At 42.9% G+C, this 10,618-nt stretch overlaps 1 protein-coding gene across 1 annotated transcript; it reads right to left on the bottom strand.

Moving 5' to 3' along the window:
• Positions 1-288: 288 nt before the first annotated feature.
• LOC111177963 (lysozyme-like protein 1) lies at positions 289-10,272 on the bottom strand. Its single transcript, XM_022580212.2, has 4 exons — positions 10,119-10,272; positions 9,465-9,623; positions 1,858-1,936; positions 289-1,065 (listed from the first exon to the last, which is right to left on the bottom strand). Exons 1-4 carry the CDS (start codon positions 10,255-10,257, stop codon positions 996-998), a joined length of 447 nt encoding a protein of 148 aa, XP_022435920.1. The 5' UTR covers positions 10,258-10,272; the 3' UTR covers positions 289-995.
• Positions 10,273-10,618: the final 346 nt, after the last annotated feature.

Raw genomic sequence — 10,618 nt, 5'->3', positions numbered from 1 at the left:
TGTTTATGGGTTATTTAGGTGCTATGACGAAACCATCAGTCTGACTCGTGGGGACTTTCTTCTAAGTGGGCAACTTATTTGCAGGCATAACCGTTTTTCCAACAAACCTCAGTTCGGTGCATTCTCACAGTCAGATTGCGTTCAACCTGACCCTAAAGTTCCAACAACACAGGCCCAACCACTTCTAACCCTAGCAGGATGGAGAATGGACAAGGCAAAACTCAGCAGAGTGGAGCTGTGCTGTAGAGGAGCCACCCCTGCATGGAGCAGAGGGCATCCTGGGAATATCTCTGGGGATCTCCTCAGCCCACTGTTCCAGCTAATGAAATATCTTTAGTCAGGCCAGTTTCCGAGCAAACTAATGAAATCTGTAGGTCTAAGTCTGGAAACAATTTTGTCATGAGGATGTAAGTGTGGTTTTTGATAGGTTTAATTTAAATGGATGTTGGAATAACATGGGGAACCCTGGGGCTAAGAGCTGCAACTTCATCTATTTGGTCCCATTAGAATACCCATCATAACTGCCTGGAGGAATCAGGAACATTCTCTCTGGCAGAGATGAGCTGAGGAAGGGCTATTCATCCGATGACCAGGAGAAGAAGGGCTTACTGCTCCAGGACAGAGGTCAGCAAACTATGGTCATTCCTCCAGCGTTCTCCTTGACCTGGGAATCGTATTTTTAAAATAAGCAGCCATTTCAGGGCCACAGGAATCAGGACTTATTACAGTAAAGAAGAGAAGCTTGTTCCTTCCAGGGCTAGAACATTTTGTAGGTTACTTTTCAAGTCTTAACCATGTGCTATTACGACATCATTGAAATTTAGTCAGGGTAAAGTCAAGACATTTAAATGGAACTATTTACTTCCTTAAAAATATAGCTTAACTTTCCCTCTCCAACTCTAGCAGGACTATTAGGAGGAAGGGAGACAAGATGACACGACTGTTCTTACAAATCCTAGGGGGCTGTTGTGAAGCATCCTTGGTGCCAGTCCAGTTCATGAAACCTCACATCCCTTTTTCCACCCAGACAGGTCTTTGCCCTCACAATGCTTCTTCCAGCCTTGCCTAAGGAGGAGAGGGAAGCAGAAACAACAGAGAAAAGCATGACAATCCAAATATTCTGAGGTTCAAACACCATAGACAATTAACGCATGTAACCCGTGGTGCCCAGGGTTCAGTGTCATTTGCTACTGAGATCCAAGGACTCTATCTTTTTGCCTTGTTAAGACTTTCCTCTCCCTAGTTTTTTCCTAGAGCCCATATTAGCCTCGGCAACAAGTAAGCAACTTTTATAAGGATGGGTCATTTTGTTAAACATCCACATCTCTGAAAATTTGGGATCCCCAAGTGAGTGACCTGATTAACAACACAAGAAACACAGCCGCAGAGATGACCGTGGGCGCCAGCTTAGCCATGTCTCATGCACAACCTGGGGAAGTTTCCTGTCCATTTCTCATGCAACTGACATGGTCATTTTCCTCTCCCTGCCATAGACTTCCAAAACCTTATCCAAATCTAGAGCAAACTCGAGCTTTTTCCTCTGGTGTGTTGTCTTCACGGATGCTCTCCAATTCACATGAGAAAGCACCTCTCTCTTCATTGCTTGGAATACCTTGACGTTGAAAGCAATTGCAAATTATTCTGACTCCTTACCACCTCTCCTCCCCATATACTAATCCCTTCTACCAGGTTCACTGCACACCCACACCCTAAGAGAGGAGGATATAGACTAAGTCACATGAAAATCACTGGATCACTCTGCAGAGGTGAACTTGTCTCCATCCCTTGCAGCGGTGACGGACAGACACACTGTAGGTTCCACCCACATCAGTTTGTCTCCCAAGGAAAGACTCTTACCAGTAGTTCATCCCATCTGTCTCTTTAACAATTTTCTTGGCACAGATAATTGCATCTGTGAGGTCGTCAGTGATCAAGTCTGTAAGAGAGAGTAGAGGGTTAGCTGAGATTTTATTGTTGGAGCTGGGGAGGCCCGAATCAGATTTTCTTCTCTTTTCTCACTGCTTTTGGAGCAGGCGGGTTGGAAGAACCATGAGCCATATCCTTATTTTTGTTACACTTCTTCACAAATCAAAGAACTGTTTTTGTTTCTAGACCATCCATATCTTAAAGTTTCAGACTCCTTGATGTTTCAGAGGAATGGACCAGCCCTGAAAGGTTTTTGGAAATGTGTTTAGGGAAAACACAACAGGAAAATGTTTTTTATGTCCTAAAGAAACACGCAAGTGAGAGAGGACAGTACAGTGTTTTCTTTACTTGTGTTAATTTGACATGGAACATCTCTTTCTAGATAATTATTAAACTTTTGTCTATTGTAACTTTCTGGTTTGTGCAATAATTTTCTTTTTACCCAAGGTGTTTTTCACATGCAGAAATTTTTAAGTTTTATGTCAAATACATCAATCTTTGCCTTTGTTACTTTTTCTATGGCTTTCAGATGTAACAAATCTTTCAACTGAAAATGTGTTCATTGATATTGCTTCACCAGAAGTGGCCTCAAAATCCTTCTCAACACAAACACGACAGAAAAAGTCAAATAAACAAAAAAAAGTCCAACATCATTTCTGTTGCAAGTTGGTTTCTCCAGAAGCAGTTGCTGAGATGGGTTTGGAGTGCAAGGTATTTATTAGGGATCCACGCCTGTAGAAGAAATGGGCAGAAGCAGGGCTGGGCAGGCGGAGACCATAGCTGTGATCTAGGCCCATCAAACCTCACCCCCTGACCTTGAGCCTGTGGTGAATGTTGCCCATCAGAGTTGCCCAGGTTGGACCCCTCTGAGGCCCAGTTTTTATACCCCTGCTGCACTCACTCCCCGGGTTTGGGCTGCCCACAGGGGCAGAACCTTAGGGGATGCAGCTCTTGACACCCGAGCAGGTGCTAGTAGAGAGTGTGCAAATCACACAAATGCAGCTGGGACCAAATGTCCTTCCTTTGAGGGGAACCTGGGAAATCCACATCCACGCCCACCACAACCACCAATCCAAGACACAAAAACCCAAGCCATTTGACAGAATTTCTATTTAACAACTGAGCAAAGATTTTGTAGGAATTGGGTAACGCTCGATATTGACAAGGGTGCAATGACATATGCACTCCTGAGTTCTTGCTGATGGAAGTGTAATGGATTCAACTTTTCTGGAAAGCAAATAAAGCTTTATTAGCTTATAAAAGTCTTTTGCCTTGTTTCTGGGAAGAGAATTATTTCTAACAATAGCTATTGCTATTAGTTGACCTTTATGGAAAATGTACCCTATGTCCAGCACATATGAAGCCTCTTCATCCTCATACTACAGGATTACCATGGCTACAGCCATTATCATCCCTGTAAACTGAGGTCATCCACCCAGTAAGCGAGTCTGCCTTCAAACCTAAGGCTACTTCCTTCCAACAGAGCTACTGCAACAAGGTTCCCGCCTGTGCAACACCGTCTGCTAACAAAGTCGATAATAAAAGTGTAAATACTTCATTAATTTTTCAAGTAATTATTATCCAAACTTAAGGGCTTGGTATCTAATACAAGTTCAGATTACTTAGAAACACTTTATTTCGTGTGCATACATTCCTGATGAGTGCTTGAGACACTGGTGTTTGTGATTGAACGTGGTTGGGGCCTGTTTCCTAGGAGAAGTGGGTTCTCTGGGGTCTCCAGGGATGGCAGGACACAGATTACACAGAGTAGGGAAGAAGCAGAGGGTACGCTGTTAGACCTGCCTCGGCGCAGCCCTGGGGCCAGTACACAGAGAACAAAGCTCGTGTTTGTGGTGCGGCAGGTTGCCCATCTGGAGATGCTGTGCACGGCTTGGTGGGAGGCGTAGGTACTGCAGGCCCAGGTCGTACAGATGGTGGAAAGTGTTTGTCAATGTCCCAGTTTGTTGCACAACTGAGAGGTTTTGCAAGTGCAAGTTGGACGTGAGTTTGAATTTCCTTAGGATAATGTGTTAAGCTAGGTCGGGGCTGGGGAATAAAGAACCTGGCACGGGGCTGAGATGTGAGAAACCCCGTGAAATTGCCACAGAGGGGCAGCAGAGGGGCAGAAATGAGCCCAGAGAGCACGTATATACCGGCGCCCGAGCCAAGAATGGCTTCTGCTCCATTTACTTCAAGTAGACAATTCTGTCCAGTCAAACACAGACAAGGAAAGGGTTAGGTTGAACATCAAAGCATCGTTCCATGGAATCATTTATTCTCTCCCATCCAACAAAAGAAAACAGCAACAATCTACACAAAAAGAACTCGTTCTTTTCAGGTAAGATGAGTTCTACTGCAAAGTCTGTCTCTCCCCAGCATAGTCCTGGCCCCCAATGGAAATACCACTATCTTAACCCAGAATTTACATCTCCTCGTACTCTCTGAAGTGACAATGGCCAACTCAGATACCAGGCTGATATGAGAAATAGAGATTAATGTAAGTGGGCTAGCCTAGATACAGGGGGCAATGATGGTTTTCTTAAACATCTCTTATTTTAATAAGGACTAAGTTATTGGAGGGAAATAAAGATTGCTATTATATTATTATAGGTATGTGAGTTTGTGTATACATAGATATGTTTATATTTCTATATATGTATATATAACAAATATTATGTCCAAATAGTTTGGGAAGGCCGGCAGCAATCTGAGGAATATGGTTTGGTCTGGTACTAACAAGAGCACGTAGCTTCAGTGGGTGGGCGTGGGGTGCATGTATTCTGTACACGCATGAGGTGTCACCTACCTTGCACACACACTGTAATGCTAGCTTGTTTCTAGGTTCCCATGACGAATGTCCCTACTTCTGTAATCCATGGGACAGAATGACATTGTCCCTAATTACAGCCTCTCTGGCCTGAGGCTGGGGGCGGCCGGTCATAGAGGGTGATTAGGGTATAAAACCAACATCCTGTTTTCTATTTTAAAGCTGTCCCTAAAAATCCCAGGCTTTTGATGATGAGAAAGCAGATATGAGTGATCCTTCACCTCTAACCACGAACCATCTAACATTTTAATTTCTGAGAATCTGTGGTTGTCTTGCAGATATACATTTACCCCAGACTTCCTTAACTGGCACAACATTGGACAATCCTCAATCAGTAAACTGCATGTAAAGTCAAGCACGGCCGTGAGCGGCAGATTTTCTCTCCTACTGTAAACAACTAGACAACTAGACAAAACATGTGATCATGATTTTCAGGCATTAGACAACAGGGAATGCAGAATCCTTGAGAGATGGAAACCAGACGAGGCTCACCTTGTGACTTCTGTGGCTGTCTTCCCAGTGCCACTTTCCAGACCTTGAAGGTAAAACCCAGATAGGAGATGGCAGTCTACGTGGAGGAGACAGAGATGAGAGGCTGAGACAGTTGGCATTTGTCGAGAGGCTCCCTGAGAGGAAGGAGTCACCAAAAGGAGCACACCTGAGCTCTGCAGAGAGATGTCACTGAGTCTTTGGCTGAAGACCAAACCAGGCATGTCAAGGGTAAAACCCCATGAGACTAGTCAGAGAAGTGTTGCGAGGGACCTCAACAATTGCAGGGATCAGCCAGGGCTGGGAGACGTGATTTCTGACTGGCCAGAGGAGAGAGACTTTGCTGAACCTCAGGATATTCAAGAGAGGCTAAAAGGGAAATACTTTGAGAGTAAGGCTGAACTAGTCCTCCCATAATGACTGCTCTAGAGCATCCCTGGCCAGAACTGACTGCTTGCCAAGATGAACTTCAATAATCCTTAAAGGAAGACAACAAAACCCTGACACTCAACAATGTAATACACACGCTGTCTAGTATCCAACAAAAAGCGATCACATGTACAAAGAGGTATGGAAATGTGACCCATAACCAGGAGAAAGATCAGTCAAAGGGAAGACCCAGAAGTGACAGAGTTGATTGAATTAGCAGATAAGAAACTTAAAACAGTGCTTATAAATATGTTTATTGCTATCAAGGACTTACAGGAAAACATGAATCAGATGAGAGAAATGGAAGATATAAAATAATTACCTAGCACTGAAAAAATGCATTATCTGAAATGAAACATTCAACTGGTGAGGCACTTCAGAAGAAAGATCAGAGACTTGAACATAGGGTGGTGGAAACAATTGAAAAAGAAAAAAACAAAGAAAGTGAAAAAGGCTGAAAAAAAATGAAGAGCCTCAGTGACCTATAGGAAAACATTAAATGATCTAACACATGTGTTATTAGACTCCTAGAAGGAGAAATTAAAAAATTATCCACTCAGGGATCCAAAATGTTAGCGAATATCAAGTAAGATAAACACACACAAAAAACAGACATTTGTGATCAAATTGCTGAAAATTGGTGACAAAGAGGAAATTGTAAAAAGGGGCTAGAGGAAAAAGGACACATTATCTACAGGGAGCCGGAGAAAATCAAGGGTCAACTCTATTATATGTGAAGTGGTATAATGTTTTTTGAAGGTAGAATGTGATGCATATTGTAAACCCTAGAGGAACCACTAAAAATAAAACAGAAGTACAGCTAATAAGCCAGTGGTGGAAATAAGAGAGAATACTGGAAAGATTCAATTAATCCAAAAGAAGGCAGGAAAAATAAATCAAGAATAGATGGATAGATCCCACAAATAGATGGTAGATTTTAAAGTAATCATATCAGCAATTACATTAAATATAAATGATCGAAATCAAGGTTCAGCAAACTATGTAGGACCCACAGGCCCACCCTCTGTTTTTGTAAATAAAGTTTTATTAGAACACAGTCATGCCCATTCATTTACGTATTGTCTGTGACTGCTTTTGTGCTACGTGAAGAGTTGAATAGTTACAAAAGAGACTATAAGGCTCACAACACCTAAACTGTTTATTATCTGTCCCTTTCAGAAAAAGTCCCCTGGTCTAAACATTACTGTTGAAAAGCAGAAGTTGTTGGACTGGCTATAAAAGCAACACCCAATTATATGCTGTCAATGAGAAATTCACTATAAATGTAAACATATCAAAGATATTAATGATAGTTTCTTTTTGAAGTTTTCATTTCCCAGCATAATCTCTGCTTTCAATAAGTTACTTTTATCTGGTTTTTGTTGTTGTTGTTGGTGGTGGTGGTTGTGGTCTCATTCTTTCATGTCAGTGACGCTCCTATGAAGCCTAATGCCCCTCAGTTATCTGCACTTATTTAGGAGAGGGACACTAAAGAGCTGATTAGGAGTTCTGTACACAGAGGTGGGGATTTTCAACTGTGCATCTCACTGTAGGGAGATCTAGCTAGTTTGTTCACTGGCAAGTCCCACTTCAGTTACTTCCTTTCCATCTGGCTGGATTCCCCAGAGCAAGGTCTTCTCTTCTGGAGAGGCTAGGCTGGTTGCCAACATTCCAGGATCGGAGTGGAGGAAGGTGACTGGGACTACAGAAACTTAACTCCATGTTTAGTATGGAGCTCTCACACTCAAATGTTGGCGAGGTCTCTCAGTTGAGAGATGTTCTACTTATCCTGTCCAGGAGAGAGAGCCCCAGTATCCTGCCAGGGTTGAGGAGGAGCAGTCAATACATGAATGGAATCAGGAGGGGAATCAGCTGCTCCTTAACTGGATTTCCAACTGATCATCCTGTTGTCAACCTGCCTTCACTCCCGTTTCCGGAAGTAGCTGATGCTGCTAATTTCTGAGCCCTTTTGGGATCCTGTGGTTGCTTCTTGGCTTTCCCATGGTCAGTTTAAAATTCACGATTTAGCAATTCTCTAATTGCTAAATTAGTCACCATTTGTCCTCTCACTTTCCAGCTTCTAACGATATACACATCCAACCACCATGTTTAACTAGAAGACTCTATTGGCAAGCTCATAGGAGATGCTAATGAGAGCGACCAAGAAGGGAAGGAGTTTAAAAGTCAAACCTGTAACAAAGTGAAGGTACTGAATGTTTGAGCCTCGGAGATAAGAATTGAAGATGAGAAATACCTACTAATTATTTTCAAACATTTAATAAGTTGCTGTGTATAAAATAGAGAAAATCTGTTTTGAATAAATCCAGAAGGAAAAACTAGCATTAATGGAATAAAGCTATAAGGACATGGATTTTGGCTCAACAAAAGAATACTCTAAATTAAGGGTTGACCAACAATTGGTCAGGAGGTAGCGAGCATTCCATAGCATTGTAGGAGTAAGGACAACTTATTAGGTAAATTAACATAGTGTTCTGTCATTCATACATTCACAGTTATGTACTGATTATCTTGTATGTGTCCAAGAGAAATAAAAGTTTATTTCCTGCTCCTAAGGAATTTTATCACTCTTTGTCTTCACCCTTGCTCTTTTCCCTACATTCATTTAGTTAATGAATATTTCTTGAGCTCCAACAATGGCGAGGGACCATTCTAGGCACTGAGGATACACCAGTGATCAAAACAGATAAGACTCCTGCCCTCACAGAACTTACCTTCTAGAGGGGGAGCAAACAAGACAACCACTTATTCACTCCATCCTTCTACCATTGAGTGTCCCTTGCATATTCTTCTCCATACCACCAGCCATGACCATCATTCAGGTCTTTTTATCTCTCACTTAAATCATCTCTTCTTTAATCTCTCTCACACCCAGCTTGCATATTAATTTTTCTGAAGCAATGTTGAATCAACTGACCTATTCTGATTTCCTAGTGCAGGCAGAAATCAGTGTATGCTCCTTAGCCTGGGTCCCAAGGTGCTCTGCGGTCAGGTAGTCATCAACGTTTACAACCACATGTCCTGTTATTTTTCATGCACCTTTTTGCTTTTTTGTTCTCCTTACCTGGAATGACACTTCTCTATCTTTGAATATCCAAATCTTACCTATCTTCCAAATCTTAGGTAAAATATCATTATGTCTACAAAGCTTCCCATGACTTTATTAATAATATCTCTTTCCTTGGAAGCCCACACCTGTTTACAGTCATTTATCGAACTTCGTATAAGCACATATTCTCTTCCCTAACACCAGAATTCGTGTCTGATGCGTCCTGCTATGCTCAGTTCTGTGCACACATATATTTCTCAAGTGATTGAAGTAAAAGACTTGGAAGTGAATTCTAGCGTCATTTCTGCTGTTTACGAAGTGCTATGTGAAGTGAATTTATTTGTCTCATTCTGTACAAAGAAGCATAAACTGCATGTATTGAGTGAATTGCTTATGGAAAGCAGTTGGTGAACAGCTTTTTCCTTCTTAATGAATATATTTAACTTTTCTATGCATGAAAGTGTAGTAAGGTCATTTATCCAGGCCCCTGTTTTTGTGGTGGGCTTCATAAAAACTACCCTAGAAGGGAAAAGTCATCTTTGGACAAGTAGGCCACAGGATCATGAGTGTCACCTTGGGGAACTGTTGAATAATTTATTAGCCTGGTGCAGACCTACTTGCACATCTGGACTCCAAATTTTGGTTAAAGCAGAAGGTGGGTGGATATTCCATGATCAACTTTCCCGTCTATCCCTACGGATAATATTTGTAGAGTCAAAAGCATACCTGTGCAGGCCACATGACAGTGGTTTTTCTCTTGCAGCTTCGCATGTCTGCACCACGTGTAACTGTTTATCTTAAAAATGCCATAGTCGGTGCTCCCATCCTCCAGGTCAGTCTGAGCAGTGGTGTTGTAGTGGCTCTCGTAGTAGGCCATGCAGATCCCTAGAGGGAGAAAAAGCCAGAAATGTGAGGGAAAAAAATGCATTTTTTTCTCCAACCCTGCTCTGAGGGGGAGAGTTCCCTTATACAGGCTAAGGGAACATGCTCTGCTCCCGACAAAGCTTGGGGAGGGTCAGGGCTGGTAGTGCACCCGAGGGGCACAGGATGGGCAGGGTGGCACACATAGTCAGTGGCTGAGTTTGGAGTAGACTAAACGTCAGATCTGCCCCCTACACTGTCAGCAAGAATGGTGGTGTTTTCCCCTTCCCTTGCTGGTGTCATTCGTACAGGACTCCAGGAGTGAGGACAAGAGGGGCAGGGAGGAGGAGAGAAGCCCCCGAGAGCAGCAGTTGAGGACATGTGAACAGCCAGGAGCCGTCCCTGGTGGGGCAGAGCATGGACAGGCTTGGAGCAAACAGAAGTGAGTGTGGATGGGGCCTTTGACATCCCAAGGGAGAATCCAAGGGAAGAAAAAGAACAGGAAGGGAGAAATCTCACAGTTTCCAAGGCTAAAGCCCCGGTAATTGTCCAGGCCAGCCCTCGAAAATATTTTTGCCAGTTTACAGCGAGTGTAGATTTTGGGTTCAACGACTGTGATCAGGCAGCCCATCAGGGCCAAAGTACCAGCAGCCTTCATCCCCAGGCGTGTTGAAGGCAGAACCTGTCAAAAATGAGAGACCACATCAGACAGCCCTGCTTTGTCCTGATTCCTGAGACTAAGTGTATCGCCAATGAGAACTTCGAAATCTGCCAGCCTAAATGTTTCCTGTCACTTGTGAACATTCAGAGCCAGCATCAGGGAAAAACCAAGGGCAGTGAGTACACAGTACAGGGAAAGGGTGAGTGCAGGCTCTCTAACCCTTTCTACATGGTTACTTTCAAGTAAATGCTATGTTCCCGGGGACCAGGCATGCAAAGAAATTAACCCTCTATTGACGTCCGGATGGAAACCACAGAGTGTGAAGCATTTCTAGGACTCCCATTTTAACTCTATGAAA

This window comes from Delphinapterus leucas, chromosome 2, assembly GCF_059928025.1.
Source record: "Delphinapterus leucas isolate spDelLeu-1000000601 "Yukka" chromosome 2, BTC_Dleu_Yukka2, whole genome shotgun sequence".
NCBI lineage: Eukaryota > Metazoa > Chordata > Mammalia > Artiodactyla > Monodontidae > Delphinapterus > Delphinapterus leucas.
Note: the sequence above shows the minus strand (reverse complement) of the source record. Positions and strands in the feature narration are given on the sequence as shown.

Bases quoted from the DNA above. Each gene is read 5' to 3' on its own strand.
- LOC111177963 (XM_022580212.2), bottom strand. From the start codon at position 10,257: ATGAAGGCTGCTGGTACTTTGGCCCTGATGGGCTGCCTGATCACAGTC. The intron at 1,937-9,464 runs GTATGCTTTTGA...TCTCTCTTACAG, and splicing joins CTGTCATGTGGCCTGCACAG to ACTTGATCACTGACGACCTC. The intron at 1,066-1,857 runs GTAAGAGTCTTT...TCTCCTCCTTAG, and splicing joins ACAGATGGGATGAACTACTG to GCAAGGCTGGAAGAAGCATT.